The sequence below is a fragment of the Phoenix dactylifera genome, chromosome 16, assembly GCF_009389715.1.
Source record: "Phoenix dactylifera cultivar Barhee BC4 chromosome 16, palm_55x_up_171113_PBpolish2nd_filt_p, whole genome shotgun sequence".
Lineage (NCBI taxonomy): Eukaryota > Viridiplantae > Streptophyta > Magnoliopsida > Arecales > Arecaceae > Phoenix > Phoenix dactylifera.
This window is the reverse complement of record NC_052407.1, coordinates 10,401,812-10,427,308: the sequence shown is the minus strand read 5'-3', so window position 1 is coordinate 10,427,308 and position 25,497 is coordinate 10,401,812. Positions and strand designations below refer to the sequence as shown.

The 25,497-nt window shown below is 39.1% G+C and overlaps 2 protein-coding genes across 4 annotated transcripts; one reads left to right on the top strand and one right to left on the bottom strand.

The window, feature by feature from the left end:
- The first annotated feature begins 8,850 nt into the window (after positions 1–8,850).
- Positions 8,851–11,315, top strand: LOC120104071 (LOB domain-containing protein 4-like). Its single transcript, XM_039114489.1, has 2 exons — positions 8,851–9,259; positions 10,657–11,315. The coding sequence occupies exons 1-2, from the start codon at positions 9,083–9,085 to the stop codon at positions 11,044–11,046; spliced, it is 567 nt and encodes a 188-aa protein (XP_038970417.1). The 5' UTR covers positions 8,851–9,082; the 3' UTR covers positions 11,047–11,315.
- Positions 11,316–11,969: 654 nt separating this feature from the next.
- Positions 11,970–24,974, bottom strand: LOC120104070 (protein FAR1-RELATED SEQUENCE 4-like). Of its 3 annotated transcripts, XM_039114487.1 has the most exons (9): positions 24,814–24,974; positions 23,497–24,622; positions 23,182–23,259; positions 13,752–15,801; positions 13,517–13,659; positions 13,340–13,414; positions 13,202–13,267; positions 12,745–12,871; positions 11,970–12,529 (listed from the first exon to the last, which is right to left on the bottom strand). In XM_039114487.1, exons 2-8 carry the CDS (start codon positions 24,592–24,594, stop codon positions 12,746–12,748), a joined length of 3,636 nt encoding a protein of 1,211 aa, XP_038970415.1. In that variant the 5' UTR covers positions 24,595–24,622; positions 24,814–24,974; the 3' UTR covers positions 11,970–12,529; position 12,745. The 3 variants fall into 3 exon arrangements, with proteins under 3 accessions (XP_038970415.1, XP_038970414.1, XP_038970416.1); XM_039114486.1 differs by having other exon boundaries at positions 23,497–24,974; XM_039114488.1 differs by having other exon boundaries at positions 13,517–13,620; positions 23,497–24,973.
- Between the last annotated feature and the right edge of the window lie 523 nt (positions 24,975–25,497).

The following is a 25,497-nucleotide window of genomic DNA, read 5'->3' as shown; positions in this document are numbered from 1 at the left end:
ACTAAGATTAGTTGTTCGGTTAAGCATTAAAGATAAGTCCCTTAAAACTTCCCCTCGAGGTGTGTAGATTTCAATGCCCCTCTTGGACCTTGAAGACAAGAAAACTGGCCACAACCAAGTGCTTTGGTGAATGTATCAGCTTGTTAGTACTTGCTCATAGGAGTAGCAATTGGGTCGGATCGGGCTGGATATGAATTGGGTCGTATATAAGTTAACATAAAAAATATACAAGTTCAAATCTTATCTATTTATTAAATAGGTCAAAAATCCAGATCCGAATATGATCATATTATAAAACATGTAACCCAATTTGACCTACAACATATTGAATTAAGTTAAACGGGCTAAACAATGCCCCCCTAATATATACCTGCTTGAAGTTTTCATAATTATACAATAGGATTAGCATCAATATGCAGTGCGGCGCCTTAGCTGTCGCCGCATAGATGCATGGGCTATGAGTGAGAAAAATGCCAACTAAGAATTTCAACCAAATAAGTTTATATGTGGTTATGGTCACTCTAACGGTGGATCGTAGGACAGTAGGCTATTTTTTTGTGCGCCAAGAAATAAAGACAGTCTCCTAAAAAGGTACAGTAACTTGTGTTTGAGCAACATATATGGAATAGCTGCATCCATATGTATTGCATAAATTGGCTAAAATAGTTCACACTATAATTGTAAGGATCTGTGTGGGCGTATGTTTAGTCCCACATCGGTTATTCGCTGGGTAGATCTTGGGTACTTATATAGGATCAAGAAACCCAAACAAGACCTTTCAATTAGCCATTTTTGATAAGATCTTAGGTTGTTACAAATGGTATCAGAGCGAATCTAGCTCATAACATATGTGGACTAGGAAACACTGCAGTACAGATCTATTGGGGCTGATTACGGGCTGGTCGTGATGTTTATGATTAGATTTGAATGGATTTGAACCTTTAGCCTGACGAGGATGTCGGGGCTTGAATAAGAGAAGTATGTAAGGACTTGTGTGGGCGTGTGTTTAGTCCCACATCAATTATTCGCTAGGTAGATCTTAGATATTTATATAAAATCAAGGAATCCAAATAATATCTTCCGGCTAACCATTTTGGGCTATTTTGCATGAGATCCTGGGGTTGTTACAATAACGATGCAGGTAAATTTAGTAGATGATTGAAGTTATGGTAATAAGATCCAACACCTTCTTATCTTGTGCCTACATCTGTTTGTAGTTTCAAGTTTTGCTTCAGGGTAGAAGAGACCGGTTTGGCTCCGAGAAGACTAGTTTCACAGCATACTTTATTTGGGAGTGGAAAATTCCATAGATGCCAAGAAAATATTTTAGCACACTTTAAGATCCCTTATTTTAAGCCGGATACGGAGAAAGGCAAAGCTGGTGCCAGTAGTAATAATATCATTCACATGAATAAGAATGACATGCAGTGGTATCTTGGCCTTGCTTTAGGGAACCATTGGCGAGTGGCCCACTTGAGGCCATATATTCTTCACTTAGGTTGCCATGCAAGAAAGCATTATCGATCGATATCTAATTGAAAAAAAAAAAAACGAGACGCTGCAATACAATTAAGGCACGCAACTGACGCAAAAAAACAAACAAACAAAAAAAAATCTTCCTTCCTTCGCAGGCATCTACCGTTGGATCTGTGCTTTGAGAGCTGTGCGCCGGCACTCACGCCAAGTTCTATCTTGTTCCAGGTCCTCTCGAGATTAGTGGGGATGGAAGCAAGAAAGGCTTTATGCATGGAAGACATAAAACTCCATCAAAAGAAAGAAAACTAGCTAAGGGATATAGACGAATTAGAGCACGGGAGAGCAATGGTTGGTAGTCACGTAGCTTTGACAATTGGGTGGTCGTCGAAATCTCACACCGAAATATATATATATATATATATATATATATATATATATATATATATATATATTGATGCACCACGCTCCATATATTTCCAAGACAACGCCATAGTGTTTGGGGCAAGACCAGCCGGCAGAGTGCTGGGAGTTCTCGGGAAGATGCTTCAGAGAACCATAGATGAAGGCCAACTTGTTCTTCGTTGCGAGGGCCACCTGTTCAGCATGGGATGGATTTTTTTCTCTTGTTTTTTTTGCCAGTGAGAAATTGGGAAACAAGCATCGTAACGGGATGAACCAAGTGAAGAAGATTATATATATATAGTGAGGAGAAATCATAGACGTCGCCATTAGCGGCAACACCATGCAAGTTGGCTGGTAATTCCGATGGAGATCGATGTAGTTGCCCTGTTAATTAAGGAGCTTGCCATGGCAGCGAGGAAAGGAAGAACTGAAGAAAAGAGATGGATTTACCCTCTCCGATACCATGAAGAGAAAGGCGGACGCATGCCTCCCATGCACATCATTCATATTCACCTGATAGAGGTGCACTTGTAATAAACTAGTTACAAGGATAAAAGTGGTTTAAGCAAACTAAACTAAGATTGATTGATCAATCAAGCATTTAAGATAAGGTCCAAGTCCCTTAAACCACTCGAGGATTAGAAAGAAATTCCTTCAAATTACTCAACTTTATTTTTTTTAAAACTAAAAAGAAAAATTATGAAAGTAGGGTCCGGATCCCTATTTTTTCATTAGTAAAAATAAAAGTGAGTTACAATGCTCAAAAAGTTACGAACGTTGTGTGTGTGAGAGAGAGAGAATGAAGCACCTCAATTAGATCTTATACGACCAGGGTGTTCTGAAGTTTTAGTATGTGATGCACTTTTCTATATATATAGTAGATTTTACTTTTGGACCTTATCCAATCCTTCACGAATTAGCCAAAGTGATTCCTATCAAGTTTGATGATTCTAATAGATCAAAATAAAATAAAATAAAATAAAGCAAACCTATGCTCCAAGCAAGTACCTAATTAATATTGACTAGTCATAAATTTGAATAGAAATCTATTACAAACCCTAAAGCTTAGCTTTCCCCCATAAAGATGTGAGACTGAAAATATTTCTCAAGCATTGTAAGATTGATTTAATATTTTCTCCAAGCAACAAGATATTGTTTTATTCAAAAAAAAAGAAGATTATCTTAAAAACTTCTCCTTGAGTAAATGGGTGTAGTGACAAGATTTACGCAATAGCCCTCTGTGTCGTAAGGAAGTAAAATATGTACGAGTAAAATGAACTATACCCTATAAGAAGGATATCTAGCCAGCATTACAAATGTGGATGCAACATATAAATAATATTATTATGCCACTCATAATAATTAACAATTTTAAGGATACACTTCTAATTCACAGGAAGCTAATCAAGTAATTGCTAACACACACACACACACACACACACACACTATGATAAGTCCATTCAAAAAATAAAAAACATATACACTATGACAAGTCCATTTCAAAAATAAAAACATATACTATGATAAGTCGTTATGCACCATGTTGTCTCAATCACCTCCTATCATGCTCATGGTGGATGTCTGAAAGATTTCTACAAGAATGACACGTCGAGCATAAGATATACATTGCATATTTGCATCTACTTATATATAGGAAATGGATACCCTGCAACATTAAGTATGAAAGTTTTCAGATTCGTTGCTGACTTATGAGTCTAATATGTCAGCTGAGATCCACTTTTGAGTCTAAAACGTCAGCTGAGATGCTATAAAGCTTGAAATATTAACAATATAATTCTTTACAATTTCTTTTGTTTCCTGACCAGCTTCATTGCTCATTAATCATATCCAACGTGATGGGTCCCTACAGTATCTTCTTTCTAAAGTCATTTGTTTTTTATCTAATTAATCTTTAGTCCCACCGACGTTATCTGTGAGCAGATTTTTTTAGGGTTCACAAATTCACATCAAGTCTAATCATACCAAAGTTAGCATTAGTATGATTTAGTGACCAAGACAGGTTTTGAAACATGATGAACGTGATTGCAAAGGAAAGGTGCTCAAGTAAAAAAGGCATAATGAATCTAAAATAGTTGTTAACTAATACAAAAAAAAAATAATTAGAAAGAAATGTTAAGGTGGTGCAACCAAAAATTTAAAAAAAAAAATGGAAAAAAGGCCTGTTTGATGAAAAAAAGGTATGTTGAATCTAAAATAGCTGTTAAGTGGTTCAAAAAAAAAAGATTGATAAGTGTGTTTTGCACAGGCAAAGTCCAAACACGAAGAAAGTGATTGTCAAAAAAAAATGCTTAAATTAGAAAGGTACGTTGAATCTAAATGGTTGTTGAATGGTTTGATTAAAAAACTATCTGCAATGATCTTTAAGTTGTGTTTATCAAGTATTGTAACAAAAAAATATTCAATGGTTCCATAAAAAATTTCGAGCTGCACGAGTCAAATCCGTAATCTAAGAATCAATTACACTGCTACAATCTTCTGCTCTGTCAACTGAGCTAAGGTTGGATGAATTTTTTTATGAAGATTTGCTTTTATTTTTTGCAGCTTGTAATGGTGCCCATGGACAAATATTCTAGATTTTTCCATTGTTGGTGATGCATTTTTAAACATTTGGACCTGAAAATCATAGTACAAATGGATCTTCCTCCACTTTTTCTTTTCCTAAAATAAATATTTTTTTATTTTTAATATAATTATGTAATTTCTTATCTTTATATGATATATGTTGATTTATTGATTATATTAAGATTTTTATCTTGATCGAAATCTTAGTTTGTAGCAGTACTAGGAATTTCACATTATAGTATAAGCATAAATCTAAACTCGATTAACTCGAGTGATGTTAACTAATAAGAGCCGAAATATCATGTCAAAATGGTATTCACATCCTTCGATATCTCACAACTATTTTTTATATTTTTAATAAACTTTTTAATTAATACCACCATATCAATTGAAATAATCTTGATATCTCAGCCTAAAAATATTGGCCGGAGATCTTAAAAGATTATATTTTTTTAATCAAATTTTGGACCACATCAACTAAGATAAATCGAAATCTTAGTTCATCTTGGTCTCAATCACTCACCAAGATAATTGATTTATTAAATTCAAAAATCTTGATTAAACTTCTCTTTGCTTCTTTCTACAAGCCTCGGTTAAAGAGCATTAGATGAGAGCTATCAAAATGCAGAGAAGTGTGTATATCAATTAGGAGAGAGAGTCACCAAGGTGGTAGTCTGGTGGTAAGGGGGCATAATTCCATCGTCCGGATTCGAAACGCACGAGCGTCGATTAAATTAGAGGACCGGATGCCCCACGTCCGGACGATTCGTTGGTGGATATACTTTTTTTGCATCTATACCGAGGTAGCGCTGGGATGACGTACCCATACGTAAGGCGGTGAATCTACATGTTGGAAAAAGTACGCGAAATCTACTATCTCTATTGAACATTTTCTGATGGGAGAGAGAGGGAGATGGTGTTCCACTGTGAACTCACTCAATAATTCTCCCTCTCTCCTTCTTCCTCCCCCGCCACTCCTTTTTTCCAACGGTCAGAAGGCATGTGGACGCTGCTTATAATACGACGGCTATGCGGGCTCCGTACCGTGCTTGCCCCACCCTGCTGTCTGTCCGTCGCTTTTTTTTTTTTTTTTCTGACTTGAAATCGCCCGTTGGATTCTTCCGACCTTTGCCTCCCCACGCTTTATTGTCTGTACTTTTTTTTCCCCGTCCTCAACTGCTAACCTAAACGTTTATTAAATTCCATGGCAGGAAAATAATGACATGAGGAATATCTTACAAAGTAGTTGCAGAGAACTCATTGTTTCACTGCTACTTTTGAGTATGTTTGGGTACCAATGCATGCTGTATGTAAGGTGGCATCAATATATTCCATCTCCCCTCAAAAAACAAAGAAAAAGAATGTAGTTCCTATCTTATGGCTTTTGCCTTTATATTATCATTCGGCAATATAGATTCTACCACCAAAAATTATATTTTAACTGTGCTTCAACTATATCAACTACTGTACTTGAACTGTTAGATAATCATAGCCGTAAGAATATTGTTTCTATTGCTATTACAAGACCGTACATAAAATTTCAACTTCATACAATTTCTTTATGATCAGAAATAAATTTAAAGACTAGTTCGATAATTTCACCATTTTTGGAGGATAGATCGAACAAAGATATATCGGAGGGTCCCAAATTAGACCAGTTGGATTCTATCCGCTAGAATAAGAAAATAAAAGTGCTTTCAAATTGATCTCATTCTTATAATGATAAGAATTCCGTACATACAAATATGGATATAGGAAAAAAGAATAAATAAAGATTATTTTATTTTATAAAAAATTTGGTTTTAAGGGAAAAGGTTTAGGCCAAGCCATCTGAATTACAACAATCGAAATTGGAACCTAAATCATCCGTCGTCACAATATTCAACAAGTTAGGGGGGAAATTTCTGAGTGGAAGTTCAAGATCTAAGCTGCATTTAAATGAACTAATATAGAATGTGAACCTTAATATCATGGATAAAAATACTTGTACACTTGTTGTTAACCTGCTGCGACATGTCTGAAGGAGTTGAACTTTGAAAAAGTAGGGCGGCATAGCAAATAAATTGCTTGAGTTTAATGTCTTCATATCCTTCTCCTTTTTGACAACATGTTGTTCTTGTATCCCAATTCAACCAAAAGGATGTTTTTGCAATTCTTTTATTTGATAAGAGGAATCGCTGCACATTTTTCTTGCCATGTATTACATATACTATTGTCATATAATCTAATAATAAGGAGGCAATAACGAATTATGATCTTATGACTAACTAGTCAAAGCTTAGTAGTTAAAGGAACTTATTTTCCAGTTATTGAAATATGAGGGTTGATGAGAATACCAAAAGACACTACGAGACTACAATAATAATCTATTGTTAAAGGGGAAAAGAAAATGTTACTAATGAAAAACTAATCAAAAAAAAAAAATCAAGCCTGGTGCTCCTCATCTGCCATAGAATTTTTGTGAAGGTTTAAGATTTTATTGCGAACATATGTTTCCTCATTTCTTTAATATAAAAGATGTTAATATATTTCATCCTCCTCTCCCTCCTAATGTATCCTTACTTACATAGGATGGAATGCAGAAATACTATGAGGGAGATCATGTTCTGTGTTCAGCCCTGCAATGGTCCTGTCTAAATTCATGGTCCATCACTGTGGAATGAACCTTTTTTTCTCTTTCTTTTTGTTTTTTGTCTCCATTTCAATCCAAACCCTATCTTCTTCCTCTTTTTTTTGACCAAGTTGATGGCTTAGGGCACCTGTGGAACTATTTCAAGGTCCCTTTCTTCTTCTTTTTTTGGACTAAGTTGATGGCTTGGGCACCTGTGGAACTATTTCAAGGTGAGGGTTGTCCCACAAACCACCACCCTCTACTCAATGTTTAACCTCCCCACTGCTACTTCTACCAAGTAGGGAGAGTAGCCTCTCCCTCTTAGATGGAGGCAGTTGACTGGTTTTCGAGTCACCAACTCTCTAAAAGACCTCACGACATAACTTCGTGGCCCCCCGGAAAGGCCTAAAGCACTCCTCTCTGCCACCCTTCTCTTTGCCATTTCTCACTTCTTTATACCTTCATATTATATTATATACATTACAAAGAAAACAGCCGAGATACCTGATATCGCAAAGAAACAATCTTAGCACCAACATGAAGTACTTCAATTTGATTAAACGTTATCTTATTATTTTTACAATTTAAATGCTTATTATTATTACGAGAATGCTCAGATTTGGACTCTTCTTTTAGAATGTGACTTTAAATTGCTTTTATTGTTATTATTTTTAAAAGTCAAGGACTCCAAGTCTTTGTTTTTTGGTTGAAATCATTTTGGAGCTCACATGCGCTGAATATGTAGCATACACTCCTCACTATCATATTTGAAAGTTCAACTCTATTTAGGCCCACATTTCAATGTCATATCTCTTATTTTTCTTGTACTATTTTCCTTTTTTTTTTCTTTGTGATTCGAGAGTCTCCTAAATCCAGAATCCTGGAAGTGATGGCTGTCTCTCAAAATCTGACTCTTTTGTGGCTTGGACTCCATTTTCTTTTCATATATATAGTTGATGGAGGACGTTCCATGTTCTCTCACATGCATCAAACATGCCAAAGTCTAATATTTTTAATTTTTATAAGACGTGCTTTCCTTCCTTGTTCCCTTCAAAATATGCTAATTAGGACAATGAGATAAAATAAGATGCAATTATTTTAAATGCATGCTGCTAACTGAGCTCCCTCCCACTTGAATAGACTCTGGTAGGTGAGGTCGAGTCTAATTGTCTGAATCTAAAGGTCATACTTGGCACTTCCAACTAATATTTGTTGGGCCAATTCAGATACAATCAGGTCACATCCAGTTTTATAAGACTAATGTCCAGTTTAATTTCTAACATAGGTTGGAGTTAGAGGACTGAGTTGGAGCTAAAGCCATTTGCTCTTGCTCCAAGTTTATCTACTATTTAGGGTGATGGCCACAGAAGAGACCTCCTTGTAGGACTCAGATATTGTGTGTAGTCTACAGCCACCTTGCCCACCACTACCTAGTTTGTACTCTCCTTTAGTACAATGTACAAAATTGTGAACACTAGGGAGAGTGGCAAGCAGTAGGGACTAGGAAAAAAAAAAAAAAGAAGAAGAGAGGAGATAGAGGATGACATGGGAACATGAGGGAAGATTTATCATGTACACATGTACAGTGTATAATAATACATATATATAGACAAAAAAAAAAAAAAAAACACAAAAGGGACATTATAACATCCTGTCAGCATCTATGTTCATGCCTTGCCAAATCTATATTACCTCCCCTTGTGGGCCCAGCAGTAGAGTAATCTCCCGGTTCAAATACCCACAACTACCAGCTCCCTCTCCTCCTACCCACCCTTGGCTTTCTCCTCCCCTCCTTTATCCTTTGCTCCTACTTTTTTCCTCTCCTTCCTTTATTTGTCTTCTAAAAAGTGGCCGAGGACAAACTGCCCAGAATGGGTGTTAAAGGGCGGTTGGCCTTCTAGAGGGGAGGCCAAAGAGTGCCCAATTTGGAGTGGAAAGGAAAGTAGAGAGAGAGAGGGAGGGAGTGGGTGTTTTGAGTGTTAAGAAGCTGGGAGTTGTGATTGGGGGAGAATGAGGGAAGTGGGGAGGAAACAGGGGACGGTGTCGCCGTGCGCCGCGTGCAAGCTGCTGCGGCGGCGGTGCGCGCAGGACTGCATCTTTGCGCCCTACTTCCCGGCCGACGAGCCGCAGAAATTTGCCAACGTGCACAAGGTCTTTGGAGCTAGCAATGTCAGCAAGCTCTTGCAGGTCCCTCTCTCTCTCTCTCTCTCTATGTATATATATATCTCCACTTCATGTCTTCATCTCTTTGTTGCTGGCTTTTCTGCTCTTTAAAATTTAAGTGTCTGCTGAGAAGCTTTAGTTGGAGATGCTTTTGATGGCAATTGAGGACCTTGTCAATTGTCTCCATGGGCATTTTTTCCATCTTAATTCTAGGGAAAAGAAGGATAATTGTACTCAATTATGGTAACCGAGGATAGCTATGTTATAAGAATAGTTAGTAAGTTGCTAGGATGACCATTTTCTTGAAATTGAACGTTATTTTCTATCCATCTATAATAACACACACACACACACACACAGAGAGAGAGAGAGAGAGCAAGAGTGACATTGTTTTATCTTAGGCTTGCAAAAAAGACTCTTCTTGTTTTTATTGTTGTTGAAGGGTGTTTTGGCGTTTCAGGGGCATTTAGGCAACTTGAATGGTATCTATTGCCTTGCCTAACATCGCTAGCACATTATAAAATGGTAGCTTGGTCACGCTTGCTCCTTTCAGAAAAAAAACGCTAGTAGATCTGTGTGAAGAGAGGCAGGAAACATCGTAAGCTTTTGTTGGTCTTCCTGCTAACTCTACCATTATTATTATTATTATTATTATTATTATTGGCGTACCCAGACTTCCACCCTATCCTTTCTTTTCTACGCCGTAGCGTTGGAATTGCTGCTAAGTGGTAATTATTGGTTGCTTGTTCAACTTTGTGTGAATTTTGGATCCATTCGGTGGTTATGTAAACTATGAAGGGATGTTTGAACATATACAGCTTTGGAGATATCAATCTTATTGACTAAGAAAACTGAGGCTGGACGTTGTGGCTATCCCCATGCATGGCCCCACAATTATTTGGTCTTCCACCCCAGGGACGAGTTTAAAGGGTGTTGTCTCCTTTTTGTTAAAGAACCGTTTCATATGGCCGCACTCATCCACAAACAGATATAAATACAATACCTAAGCTGAATATTATACATCAATAAAGTGGCCATTGCCCCCCCCATCCTTTTTTTTTGAGCCATGGTGTGACAACGATGCCTTAGTGCATAGAAATTTTAACCATGTGTCTTCTTGCTAATGGAAACAAAGCTCAGCCTTACAGTGAAAGTTCCAATAGAATACAACCTGATCTAATTAAGTTAACTCTCACATCTTTTTTTTTTTTAAAAAAAAGGGAGCTAGATTCTAGTAATGAAATGAACTTCAAATCAAGTTAGACTAAGGCTGAATACTTTGATAGATTCTATATATGATGCAATGTTGGTGCTTTGGGCTTGACCCAAACCTGTTCAAGTTGCACCCCCAAGGCCACTTTGTTAGCATTCTCGAGCGCTTTTGAAATGACCTCAGAGATTGTGAATTGGACCGAGTGCAGGAGCTGCCGGCGCACCACCGGGGCGACGCCGTGAGCAGCCTGGTGTACGAAGCGAACGCCCGGGTGCGGGACCCGGTCTACGGCTGCGTCGGCGCCATCTCCTCCCTCCAGCGCCAGATCGAGTCGCTCCAGACGCAGCTGGCCGTCGTCCAGGCCGAGATGGTGCGGCTCCGGATGCGCCACGCCGCCTGCCTCGCCCACCTCGGATCCCGGGCTCCCACCGCCCTGGGGGCCGCGAGCGCCAGCACCACCGGCTCCTCGTCCATGCCGTCGCCCAAGCAGCTGCAAGTGATCGCGCCCGAGCAGCATGCAGCCAGGTCCGTCTTCGCCCTCGACATGGTCGTCGTCGACCAGACCAGCTTGGGCGAGCCACCAATGTGGTCTTGCTAGCCTCACTAACTCCTCTCTTTCTTTCTTTTTTCCTTTTTTCCTCTACTTGGAGGCTATCTAATTAAGCTAGACTACCAGCGTAAATATGCAAGTGTTTTGTGCCCAGCTAGAGGCACATATTTTTGTATATTCTATCTTATCATGAAGCCATATATAAGTCTTCATATATAAGTATATATATATATACACATATATATGTATGATGTTATGGACCTTGTAGATTATGGTTCTGTATTGTTCAACAGGTATCATGATATTTCTGCTAGAAAGTTTAATTATCAAAGTCTCAGGTTAGGTTGGTTTGTCAGTGATTCCCATCACTGAGCCATCGAGCAGAGTTCCATGCTTTCTGAGCTGTGGAGTATAATCTAGTATTCCCAATATATTGAACACCATAGGTATTGCCCATGCATTGAGATGGGCTACCGCCTGCTACGTGGGCTGCTGTATTTGTTCCACCTGCATGCCAGGGAGGCAAGCTGAGTCGGCTGGATGCCAAGAAAATTTTAAAAGTTTATAGTTTGAAAGAAAAATGTAATTTCTTATGAGCCTGATTTATTTGTTCTTTTTTTTTTCCACAAATTCTCACCTGAGGAGAAAAATCAAGGACTGACTTAATCTGTCTTCCCCATTCTGTCGATGGAACCCCTACGACCAAACCCACCTTTGCAAGACGAAGAAAGGAGAAGAAAATTGTCACCTGATTATCTTGTTCAAGTCAATACTTTGTTGTTAGGAGCCTTAACCATTGAGCTGATCAAGCCCCACTTATTAGGATCTTGGTTCACACTTTCTTGCCTTTCCGGAAATAAGAACTGCAGCAAGAGATCAGGTCATCTCTTGTTTAGTCGTATCTTGACAGAGTTCTCGATCACGTGGTAACGAATTTTTATGGAATTCATTCAGAAAAAAAAAACTTTTTATGGATTTCACATGCAGTGACTACCTTCCATTTGATAACCATCTTAAGCATTACATCATTACATTTAATGAATCAAACATTCAACACCTACTAACATTAGATAACAAAGATCTCTCGATGTCATCTCCTCTCGCATAATCGTAGATATTAATATTAGATCTTCACAACTGGGTTTCAGGATGTACATTCTCTACTGCAGAGCACAACCTCTGCATTAGGTTCTATATTGATACAATGATACCTGGATGAGAATGGAAAGGGAGATACAAAAGAAATGAAAAGAGCACCGATGATCTGGTGAGAGCGTAGGAAATATTTTCAGTTAGGAACAGCTGTGAACATCAGTCAACCTGTAGCGCTTGTTTGTACCATTTTTTCACTCCACTGTTGATGGTTCTGAGTGTTTTTTGCTTCACATCTGAAGTAGCAAAACTGTAAAAACTTCAGTTGTGGTCTTGTCAGATGTTCAGCATGGCAAGCCAACTGAGTCCCGAAATGACAGAACCTCTCCTACATTACTTTGCACCTTAACCAGATGTGAAGTTGGGTAATATAGCATGCCTGTAGATTTAGGAGAATCACATTATATATCATCAATAATTATCCCCATCATCCAGCTAGAAGATCATCTCCTTTCATTGCCAACCTACACGACCATTGACCATCCATCACCGACTCATCCTGGCTATGGTCAGGTCATTTGGTTGGCACTTGACATTAATCAAGGAGAAAAATGAAACCACTTGGGCTATGTTTCTGTTAGTAGTAAAACTTACATCATAGAAAGTCCCATACAGGAATTGAATAATGGCCCTGATCGCTGCTCTGGTGGCCCAGTTGTGGATTGCTCCCACCAAATTGCAAGGACTGCACATCAGCAGCTGAGCAGGCCTGCACGTCATTCTGAAAAAAAAAAGGAAGAAAAGAAACACAATTAACATCCTGTTCATCAAAAAGCCTAACTAAGAAACCATACAGTGGAAATAACACCATATTAGTTTCAAAGCAAAGTTGGCAGTTACTATGCTACATTTCAAACCACACCTTTGTATACCATCAGCAGTTCAGCACAAATATCAGGTATTCCTGTGTGGAACCATTACTCTAGAGATGTCATACACTTGGCTTAAGACTAGGATCTGGCCTTTGGGACTTATTTGAGATCCAATTGCAGGTGAAAAGAAAAGCTCTAAAAATCCAATTCGTAACAAATTAATTTGACAAAATGATTACCTGGCCTAACTGAGTGTTGCCATGGAATGGTTGCTGTTGTAGCAAACTAGTTGAAGACTCTTGCATCTGTCAGGAAAACAATCAACTTCAGACAGGCAACAGTATACACTTTGAAACACCTACTTCCATTAAACTTACCTGACTAAATTGTGTCATGTTATGAAAGCCTTGAACAGTACTCAATCCGAATTGATGACCAGAAACATAAGGTCCCTATGCAATATGAAGAAAAACCATCAATAACAGGATTCTAAAACCAATTTTCACAAACAAATGATACAAGAACTATTCATAAGTCCATAATCAAAAAGCTACCTGCATGAACTGACTTGGTACAAAGAACTGATTAGGAGGATTCCTGGGCTGAGCCAAAATCTCATCTGATGACGCAGGCAGTTCATCACTCCTTGTTTCAATTTCTGCCTCATCAGACAGTCCTAAAATTAATGATTTTACATCTACCAGACAACAATAACATTAATATACAAAGATTTCTGGTCCTAGAATAGCATTAAAAGAAAGAGCACACAAGCATGTATTTTTATGCAACCTTGTCTTCCTTTTTGCCGTTTATTTGACCCAAAACCATTCTGATTCCTATGATGAGCATCACCATTCTTCTTCCTTTTCCCACTAGCCCTTGGAGATTCCCCAATGTTACTTTTGTTGGGAACCAGATTGCGTGGTTGAACCTTTGAGGCAGTGCTTGGGGAAGGCATCTCAAGAAGTCTTGCTTGCAAAATACGCTCTACCCGTTCCAAGAGCTGATCTGATTGGCTTTCCATGCATGAATATGCCTCCGCATTTTCTGCAGCCATTGCTGCAATTTTGTACAATATCTGGCATAATGAGCTGTAACGCTTAGGTATAGATGACTTGGGGTCACCATCAAGTGCAAACCTATGATTCTCTCTTATTGACCCAACTTTTGCATCCTTTCTCCACCTCTTCAAGACATACTGAAGTGGGAGTTCTTTAATATTTCTTAAATCAAGTATTTTCAGCACATGGCAGCACTGAACACCGGAAAATTCAAACTTTTTGCAGCTGCAAAGGGCTGTACCATCAGCAGAGTCAAATCTAACAGACCGCTCTTTAGTTTTATCCTTGACAGTAACCTCATACTGAGATATTGTCCCAACCTCAGCACAGCTATAAACTGTACAATTCACTGTCAATTCAAATTCTAATTTAAACATTTCAAAAACTGCAGGGGTATAAACATTTGCAGCTTGCCACAGTAAGCGCAAGGGAGGTATTCTAGAAGTCCCTTGATTTGCCTGATAATTAGCTTGTTGTTCCGCATATCGCCGCTCTTCCACCAATCTATCATACTGATTGAAAAAGGACAAAAGATCTGTCTCTAGTTTCAAGTATTCCTTTAGTACAGTATTCAAGTTTTCATTTCTTAGTGCATTTGCAATGTCTGCGCAAAAGATTTCACGTCTATACACCAAAGCCCACTTCTCCCTTTCCTCATACAACTTACCCAACCATTCATTGTCCTTGAGATCATACCTCTCCAACATTGTTTCCCATGCCAGTAGGAACTCCTCCTCGTCTTCACAATCATACAAACATCTACTAATATCTAATGCGAAAGTTTCTGAGCCTTCAAAAACATGACTTAACCGCTTGCTGGCATCTTGGTGGATCTGCCATAAGCATAGACGATGCATTGTGCCCGGCCATACAGCAGCTACTGCATCACTCACTGTTGCACAGCAATCTGTCAAAATTGTTCTTGGTTGTCTTCCGCCCATCGCAGTCTTGAAAGTCTCAAACAGCCATTTGAAGGATTCTATAGTTTCATCATATAGTAATGCAGCACCAAAGACAATGATCTGTTTATGATGATTAACACCAAGAAATAATGCAAAAGGCCTGTCATAATCATTTGTTTTGTAAGCTGTGTCAAAGCATACAACATCACCAAAGTAGTGATAGTCCATCATAGATTTTGCATCCACCCAGAAAATGTTTGTCAATTGGTCTCTTTCATCAACTTGGATGGCATAAAAAAAGGATGGGTTTTCACTTTTCATCTTTTGCAAGTATTCCAACAGGGATCCTGCATCACCAAGTTTCATGTCCTTCATTCGCTTTGACCGGAGATAGTTTTTGTAATCTGCAGGAATTAGACTGGTATTTTGACAACCTTCAGGTTGAACCTTAGCTAAAACCCTCTGTGACCTTAACATTTGAACATCCAATGGAGCTGCAAGTTGATGATTGTGGTCAGCTACAAATTCACTGATAGAGTATTTACCACTAGGTGTAATCTTGATTGCCATGCGTGCAAGACAACCAGTTCTGGTTTCTGTCCGTGGTTTCTTTGCATCGTTTGCCACATTCCTTGGGCGGAATCCTTCTCTTGAACACACATAAACTCTTGATCTAGTTACATTTCTCGCAGATTTATCCCACCAACCTTTTCTAACACTGAAACCAACAGTTCCAGCATATTTAACATAGAACTCATAAGCTTTATCTTCATTTGCAAACACCATGCCAACTTTCGGCTCCCCTCCTAAATTTGCAACATCTTCTGCAGGGACAGCTGGCTCTGCTTCCGTCCTTTTATCCTGACTACTAGAAGTCTAGAAAATTTAATGATTTCAGAAAAAAATCAGCATGCTATTAAATTAACAGCATACGACGCAAGCATAAATGTGCAAGGCAACGAAAGGAGTAACAAACAAAGAGGTTCCAGTTGCCAGTGTTTTGCACAATAAATCACTTTTATATTTACTTGTAGATTTAAAAGGCCCTGACACGATTTCACTTTTCCTGTCCAGATGAAGCTTGAACATCATTTATGTAACAAACAAACTGTACCACTAGCCATGGTCTGAAGTAACTGTACATATTATAGAATACTTCTTTTCAGGAGTCCTCAAGAAGATCTCATATTAATATGAAATTATGAAGCAGACAGTACTACGATGTCTATATGCAATAATATGTAATGGTATGAACCAATTCTACTGATGCGTTTATAAACAGAACCCTGTTGGAATATTAAATTTTCTCAGAAGAGATCCATATAAATCTGGTGCTAGTATTAGTCAAATCAATTGTAAATTAATTGTTCAGGTCAACTGGAAAATCATTGACCAGTGAACTAGTTTAACTAATCTATTGGCTCTAGATAGAGAAATATCAATTTTATGCGATTTCGAAAAAAAAAAATCTAAGTCAAAATATAATAAATAAAAAAATATTTTCTTTTTTCAGGATGAAATAAGATTTATTTTTTTTAAGAGGAAAGGTGTAAAAGGGTCAATCTTTTCATAAGTTGACATATGACACGTTTATAGATGATCATTGAAAATATTAGCAAGTGCTTTGCATATTTTAATAGTTTTAACATAAATTTTTCGAGCAAAATAAAGAAAAATAAGATATTCCCAAATGCTTATATGATGTGACTACCATATATTTGCAAACTATTTTAAACATGTAACATTTGAAGAAAAATATTTTGACATCATCATCATTACCATTGTTATAAAACATCAGTCAATTGAAATATGAGTTCTGTTAATGTTATTCATGTTAATTCACCTGATAGTATGCTTGTCTCTGGCAAAATATCTTTTACCATTGTTCAGACAAAAGAGCTAAGAGGAAACTCTTAGGTTCCCACCTTAGGAAGAACAGCATACTAGGTTCCCAACCTAGGCTTCGAGCATCATGGTCACTAAGCAAGTGCCTATGTGGCTGCCCAGGCTTGTTACAGGTTGAGTGAGGCAAGTCTGGACACTGGTAGGTAGGTAGGCTTGTGTTGTCACTTGTCAGGATAAGCAATAAGGCTTTAAAGTACCACCACTTCATGCATCAAGTATCTAATGAAATAGTCGGTACACAAATTCAAAGACCAGTGAGGGAGGTGGGAATAGCTATTGTGGTAGCACCCACGAATCTAAATGCAAGTAAGCCTACTCCAATACTTCTACCTTTCACCTTCTCAACTTTCAAGGAGAGTTTGTTGCCAAGGAGTGGGTACCCAATGTGGACATTGCTTAGAAATTTCAAGCACCACCAAGTCCACTTCAGGTGGAGTCTGACTAACAAGCACGTAGGCTCATTTCTATTAAAATGTCGCTTCAATGACTTCGTCCTAAGTGATCGGAAATTGCTCGAAGTGCGATGCACCCAATCTATTCTGTTTGAACCCCAATACCCTCACGACATTAACCCCTATCTTCCTTGCATTGACCCCTTTCAGTCCCAACACCCACCCGATTCTGTTTGGGCCCCAATAGTTTTCGACCCCAATATCCTCACCATGTTGACCCCTTAGCTTCCTTGCATTGACCCCTTTCCTCCCTCCTGCATTACCCTTGCTCACCTCTCTTGAGTCCTTGCTGGCCCCATCTTCCCCCTCACTCCAACCATTGTCTCTGATATTCCCTCTCCTTTGAAGAGGACCAGGCTCCAACAATAGCTACAGCACTCGATGATGAAGGTGGCAGAGACCACATGGCATGGTGGCAACAAGTGGACAAGATGGAGTTGGGTGGCAAGATTCAATTGCACCATGCCTAGCTAAGATTATGAGGCACCTATCACTAAAGCACTGACGAGGGAAGCAAAGTCTACATAGGATGGAGAGAGTACATGAAGAGGGTGTGGTGATCCATGAAGGAGCATAGGCTTAGGGTTTCTCCTCACTTGAATCAATTTTGTTGGATCAATGCTCCACAAGTTCACTGGGCTAGCGTGGCTCATGCTAAGGATAAAAAGCTTAGAGTTTTCTCTTAGATTAAGGAAGAGAGGGGGATCTCGTGGGTGGATGGTGGATCTCAAAAGAACTAAAGTTTAATGAAAAAATCAACTTTTTAGTCAAACATATGGAATACATTCATTAAAAGTTGCAGATCAAGGACATGGATATAGTTATTGCCCTTGTTCTACAGATATAAACAGCATAAGTTTGGAAAAATGATCAATATGGTGACATGAAATCAATAAGTTAGACATTTTAACTCTTGCCATGGTCGTTTTTTGGATTTTAATCTGATTACATATCAAAGTTTACATTTAGGCTCTTATCTTTTAGTTGCTTTTTGATTTTAGTTATTTTATAATTTACAATTTATATTGTTATCTCCCCCTTTTACTGCTAAACTAGAAGTGTTCCATGGTTCTCTTTTATAAATTAAATCAGAGCAAACAAAAAAAGGATATTAGGATCTTATAAATAAACAAAAAATTATAAATTTATGCGGTTGCAAGAATTGTATTAGAGTAGGGTGACAAATTTATTTAAGGTATGGTGACAAATTTGCATAAGGGTGGGGTTATTAATAACTTTACCTATTACTTTGAGAGTGACTAGAACGCAACACTTCAAGGTCAACCAAATAGCAAAACCGGCTAGAAGTCAATGTCAACACCAACCAATTTCTACAATCAAATGCTTGAAATCCAGAATTACAATTTTGCGGCCTTCACTTTCCAGACAAACCAAACGCCAAAACCACAAATAGCAAAAATACACCTTCTGTAAGTCACACTTTCAAAAGTGCCCACTTCCCACTTCAGCCACTTTTTTGCAACCAAAAAGACGCTTAGTGACTTTATCATCTATTATAGGTCATATCGATTGCTGCAAGAAGCACCAATAACGCCTACAAGAACTATTAATAATGGGAAGGCAAAGGAAAGATGAAAATGAAGGAGAAAAGTAGATGTTTTACTTCTACTAAATCTTTTTGTCAGAATAAGATTTTTATATTACTTATTTTGACTTTTTAAGCATTCTTTATTTTCAAAATATCTGAGAAATATTAAGTGCTTAAACAATTGCATGCTCCAAGGCACTGTGCACCATGAATAGTACATGTAGGTCCCTCCCCCCCCCCCAAAACAATCATGAAGTTGAAAGTACCAGATATTCCTAAAGACATACTATCAGAGAAACTTCCTTGACCAATAGGGTAGATTAAGAACACAACAGTAGCAGCTGCAACAAGAGCTGATATGCAACAACAATCCAAGGACACAAAGTTCCCACTCACGATCCATGTAACAAGCTACACCAAGTAAGAAATGTAGAACAATTAGCTCATAAGGACTGCCATTGTATAACCACTCATCAATAGATGCCGCTTCCCATATTAGGTAAAAATGTAAACCGATAGCTGCAAAAGTAGGAATAATGGCACCAGAGTAATATTGTTTCCATAAAGTAGACTGGTTCACGAACACCATCAATATCTACTGGAGGAGAAGCAATGAAGGCGATAATGAATACAAAAGTTGTGGTGTCGAACTAACATTTCCACTTCAAAATACTCAATGTATTTGATCTGGCTATCTAATCACTTCCAACCATGCATCCCTGTCAAACCTAAAGCATCATTCAGATAAAATGATTCATCATCACCCAATCACCGGTGCTCTACTTGAAACAGAAAAGATCATAGGATTTTGCTTGAGATCTTCAGATATTCTCATTGATATCCACCTATCATTAAACAAATATTAGAAACTGACTGAAATTTCTTACAATCATATGGTACCTCAGAGCATCTATGCATCATGACCATTTGTAAGTATTCTAAACAGTGAATAATACAAGAAGGCACTATTACACTTAGATAATCATCATCCTAAGCACCTGCGACATGGAAGGTTATTCAATCTTAACCCTGCCACCAAGTTTCCTTGGACCAAGGGACGTGTAGAGTTTATTGACCTTACCTTGCCTCCCATTGATATGGTGCTGCCATATCAAGCAAAACCTTTCTCAGCTCACATGTGCAATTAAATTCATTTGGTTCCGCCATATCAAGAGAATTATTAGGCCTCCAAATTTACAAGAAAAAACTCGAGCAATTCTCATTGATGCTTCTGTCCATATAGCTATTATAATTTGTAGACTCATGATAATCCTAACTGCAAAGCAAAGTATTAATTGATGCCTGTGCAAGTAAGGAGACCTAAAAAGGATAGCAATATAAAGTTTTCAAGATAACCAATGATTAGTTCCTAAAGAACTCAGATTGTATCATTCCACCTCCCTTGAAATAACCTTGTCATCAAGCTTGAAATTGTGGTAGCCAGTTTTGAAGCTTGTGCCATACTTCTAAAGTGGTGTCTTTTGAAACAACATTCGATTATCATGTTTGTTAACAATTCTCATTAAGTCCTTGTTCGTTCTAATGTGAATTGTAGTCTTTGATAAGAAAATTGAATCTAGATCTTAAAGTTACCCCACAATATTGGGCCTAAGCTGCTAAAACAATAGGCCACCAACACTACATCACACCTGCCCAACAGAAGCTAATATAGATCTCTTTTTTGAATCAAAAATCCTCCATGGTAATAGATCAATTGGGCACTCATCTCTTGTTGACGCTTCTCCCTGTTAACTACTGTTACCTCCATATTGCATCGAATCTTCTTCGCCAGACTGAATCAATCAAAATATTAGTGCTCGTAGAACTGATAAGATTTGTGAAAATTGTCTCTTAAGGACCACACCACTGGCATTTTTCCAAAGGATGACCCTCCAACAATAGCATGTACATAAATCTGCTCTTACAGCTTATCATAGGACTCTCCATCCTCTTAATGTTCTCCTCGCTCCTTATATGAGCAATCATCTTCTATAACCATTTGATCTTGCAACGGCGGCGTGGTAATGGAGATTTTTTGGTGATTATATCCCCTAAGAAGCCCACACCTGCAAAGGTCAAGCTTTAGCACTGGTCGAACTTGAGATCCAGCACAGTGATCACTGATCACATTTTTCAAGTTATTGAGCATGCTTTCAGGTCCTCTTTCACATCCTCCAACTGCATCACTGTTTTTATCTGCAGTTCGAACATCTCCTTCATGCTCCATCTTGGCTTCCACCTTTCGCTGAAACTCTTGTTGACAAGTTTCTGTCATGGCTGGAGTCAAAAGCTTTAATACCAAATGACATAGTGCTGCCATATCAAAGAATGATCAACTTTGGAAGGTTCAGGCATTGAAGAAACTTAGGCAATTCTTGCTAATGCTTTAGCCCATACAGCTGTTACAATCTGTAGACTCTTGAGAACCCTAATAAACTCGTAATCACAGTGGTAATTGACTCCCATGCAAATAAGTATATCTAAAAGGGATAATAATAAAAAAATTTCCAAAATAACTAAAATTAGTTTCTAAAGTATTTGGCTGCATCATAAATCCCATACAAGTGACTGCTAAGCCAATTAAGCTCTTCTCCATCTATCCCGGTCCCTTTTCTTCTCAAAATCATCACTTCATCCCAGTTATAGGATCATTATCGATCATTTTGATCACCATTTTCTAATTTTAAACCTCTTCCACTTGCTGCTATTGGTATCCTTTTATCCGAAGTAATTTTCAAGCAATCCTTTTGTCCTATAGGACTCTGTACCATGATTATGATTAACACAGTTTTTTTCAACTCCTGTTGTGCCATCTCACTTTTGGCCTACCAAGTATCAGGCAATTAGCTTATAACCTTTCTTGTGATTAGAGTTCCACTTAGGGTTTTTATACATGTATGTTACCCTTGGGGACCTGATGGATTTAGCTTGTTGTCAATAGTTTCAAAATAAACCATTTTATAGAACAGAAAATCAGTCTGCCAGTACTATGAAACAATCAACATGATATTCCTCCAAAGTCATCGTCAAAAAGGCAAAGATTGTAACAATATTTTGTGCCATTTGTGCATTACAAAGGGCAAATCTGGAAATGATTCGACTTATGTAAAGCCTGAGTCAAAATCACTGGGTTCCCCTACAAAAAAGGGTTTTGATAAGTGGCATTTAACTAAAGAGTTAAAGTTATGAGAAATGGAGAGTTTGGAATAAAATGTCAATTGCACAAGCCCACCTTCCATAATATGAAACAGATTTTTTAAGAGTATCAAATGTGGAAGCAGAAACTAATGTCCATTTATTGAAATTTCAAATTTTCAGGCTCCATTGATCATGATGGGAATATCTTAAAATTCTATTCAAATAAAAGAACTTGTAATGTGCACATATAAATCTAAGTTTCAATTTTTGGAAGGATAATTTCAACCTTAGCACATTGCAACAGTATTCTTTTTAACTAAAAACTTAACATAATATCTGGAAGAGTGGAGCCCTTTAGGCATTAGCGTGCTTAGGATTTGAGCCTTTTCCTTCAAGGAATACACACATAGTGGTTTGTTGGAGTAATATTCTGCAAGAAGACAAAAGCCTCTGGAGCCCTTTTAACGGAAAACTAGAAAACTACTAACATAAATATGCAAACTTGAAGTGAAATGAAACATATAACTTGACTCACTCTCCAAACAACATTCCAAGAATAGACCAGCATATTTCCATAAATATGCAAGTAACTAAACAGTACCATGTCCAGAACTGGCTAGATGCAATAGATGCATTGTGAAAGAAGGTACTAGAAGTGGCACCATTGCTACTATAGATAACTGTAAAAGTACAAGAACGCACGCACATACACACGTGCGTGCCCACACACACAGAGAGAGAGAGAATGGCTCTCTGAAAGATTAAAAATGCTTGAATACATTCTTTGCATAAATTAGCACACCTATGCAAAATTATAAATAAAAGAAATATGTCAACGGAAGTTTATTTTCAAACAACCTTTGATAAGTACCAGAGAAATGAAATAGGCTTTTCGGCTAACGTAATCATCCAGTTCTATCAGAGAATAAATTGAGTCCATGAGCTGAGATAATTGGCAGATGCAACAGGAATAGACAACTTTTGATTACAATCCAGATGATAATTCCTGCATCTATTTGGTTGTCCCAATAATGCATGACTCCAGTGACTGAAATAAATGTCTTGAAATTGCTGGCACTAAATTATAGTGTGAGTGGCCATTTAGATGTTTGTATTAAAGGTCAAGTGCAGTGCAAAGACCTGGAAAGTTATTATCAAAACTATGAACATTGCATAAGCTTAGCTCCAGACTTTAGGGAGAAAGACACTTACCGGTGACTCATGTCTGCTAAGGAACCTTCCTCCAATGCCTCGCTGACGCCTTTCAGCCAAAGCTTGTCGTGAAGGAACCTGCAAAGAATAGGAAGCATATCACTGTGGAAATCAATTTGACCCATAGAACACAATTGTAGAGATGCAGCCAAAGGCACTAGTAGTTTAACACAAAATGCATATCTCTCATTAACATTCTGATGTCACAACTATCTGATTTCGACTCATTGCAGGGATCCATACAATCCATGCCTTTTCTTTCTTTCAAATGCAGTGCACGTATCTACAACCTTGAAGACAATTTTGCAACTTTACCTTAACAGGACTCTCTACAACCTGCCTATTAGTCTTCTTCATCGTGTATTTGAGAATTATATCTCTCCTTTCTTCTTGTGTGTATCGAGATGCTCTTACACCAAGCTCCCTCAACAGCCGAGACTGAGCAGTATTGGCTACAGGGATTGCCTTCCCATCATCTTTCCTAGCAGCAGCTGCCGCTGCTGGCACAGGCATACCAACAACTGGAGCAGGTGGTTTCTGCCCAGCATCCTTCTCCACAACCGCTTGTTCTTTCAATGGAGGACCACTTTGGACCTCGACCCCATGATCATCACCTGCCACACCTCCCTTCTCTGTCGAACTCTCGACCTGGATGACCTCCACAACATCCCCATCTTTCCTTGCTGCTGCTGCTGCTGCTGGCTCCTCTGCCAACCTGCGAGCTCTCTTCTTATACGGCCCCCGCTTCACTTTCCCTGCACCAGCATCCGAATTCTTCTTGTACATTAGATAATTCCCTCTCCAACACAAGAACCTCTGCATTATTAGATGCCCGCTGCCCGCTGACCGCCTGTTGGAGCCTGTCCGAGCCTTAAACCCAGACTTCTCACCATACCCATAATAGAAAGCCTTGGCAACCTCCACAGAATCGAACTCCATGCCCACGGCCGGCACCAGCCCAGCGCCATCTCCATCGGCATCCTTGTTTGGCAAGAGCTCATGGTTGTGCTCAACGACAAGTTTCGACACCGTCCACATCCCATGCTCCTTCCGCACCACCTCCATCATCGCCTTACATCGGTCCCCCACCGCCGCCTCCCTGGCCGGCGGCCCCTGGCCGGCGCCGGCGACGCCCGCCCGCCGCATGTCGAGGTAGCTCCGCATGATGTAGGCCACCCGGAGGGCGTACTCGTTGTAGTGCGTCTGCCCCGCCGACGACCCCTGCGGCCCCTTGACCGGAGACTCCTTCACCTCTCCAGCCGCGCCCCCACTCCCCGCCGGCTCATGGGGCTTCTCCGGCGAGCCCTTCTCCCCGTCCACCTTCAGCTCCTCCTCCGCTGGCCCCTCCTCCTCCTTTCGCCCCTCTTCCTCCTCGTTCGGGTTGCCGCCTGCTATCTCCGAAATCAGCACCATTTCCACGAATTGGATCAAAATCCAACCTCTGGAACCAGAAAGATTCAACCCTTCACATTAATCGAAGCTCTACGAACCCTAAATATCTCAATTCTTGCGAGGAAATTCGAAATTCGAGATCGAAACCCTAGACGAGGAGGAGGAGGAGGAGGAGAGATTGCCGGAGCTGAGAGAGAGTGGAAGCATACCGTAGAAATTTTGGAGGGAAACGGATCTTACCGGGCTCTTTTTTCGCCACTTTTTTGTAAGTGTGTATTTTGTTCTTTAAAATACCTTGCAAAGCTCCCCGCAGGGGATGGAGGAACGAGGAGAGCTGGCGTGCTCTTCCTTTGGCTGCGAGCGGTAAGGAGCAAAGCAGCGGGCGCGGGCTTCCGGGAAAGCCGTGAGCCGCCCGGAACAAGATAGCAGGGCCGGGCCGCTACTGGGCCAGTGCCACGTACCCACGTGTCGGAGACGGGCCCACCGCGTTGACTCTCTCGGCTTGGCGCCACGCCTCACCTAAACTCCACTTGAGACGAGGACTTTTGGAGAGCGCTTGAGGCGCTCTGTCAAATTAATGGGCAATAGCTGTTTATGCAGCTAATTACTTTGGTAATTGGTAGTATTCTAAACTAGTAATGAAGAGTTATTCCTAACACTTTGAGATATTTTATTTTTTAATTTTATTGGGTGCATCCATACTCGTCAGATATAATCCATCAGTCTTAGAAAAAAAAAAAGAAGAAGAAGAAGGAGGAGGAGGATAGCTGATTGGATAGTTGTTTATGTAGCTAGTTATTTTGGTAGTATCCTAGACTGGTAATGAAGAGTTATCCCTAACACTTTGAGATATTTTATTTTTTAATTTTATTGGGTGTATCGGTACTCGTCAGGTATGATCCATCAGTCTTAGGAAAAAAGAAG

What these genes read in the sequence shown, in the direction of transcription:
- LOC120104071 (XM_039114489.1), top strand. Translation starts at nt 9,083, where the DNA reads ATGAGGGAAGTGGGGAGGAAACAGGGGACGGTGTCGCCGTGCGCCGCG. An exon ending in ATGTCAGCAAGCTCTTGCAG is followed by an intron (nt 9,260 to 10,656) that starts GTCCCTCTCTCT and finishes GACCGAGTGCAG; the next exon opens with GAGCTGCCGGCGCACCACCG.
- LOC120104070 (XM_039114486.1), bottom strand. Translation starts at nt 24,594, where the DNA reads ATGGTGCTGATTTCGGAGATAGCAGGCGGCAACCCGAACGAGGAGGAA. An exon ending in TTGTAGAGAGTCCTGTTAAG is followed by an intron (nt 23,260 to 23,496) that starts GTAAAGTTGCAA and finishes TATTCTTTGCAG; the next exon opens with GTTCCTTCACGACAAGCTTT. An exon ending in ACATGACACAATTTAGTCAG is followed by an intron (nt 13,268 to 13,339) that starts GTAAGTTTAATG and finishes TTTTCCTGACAG; the next exon opens with ATGCAAGAGTCTTCAACTAG.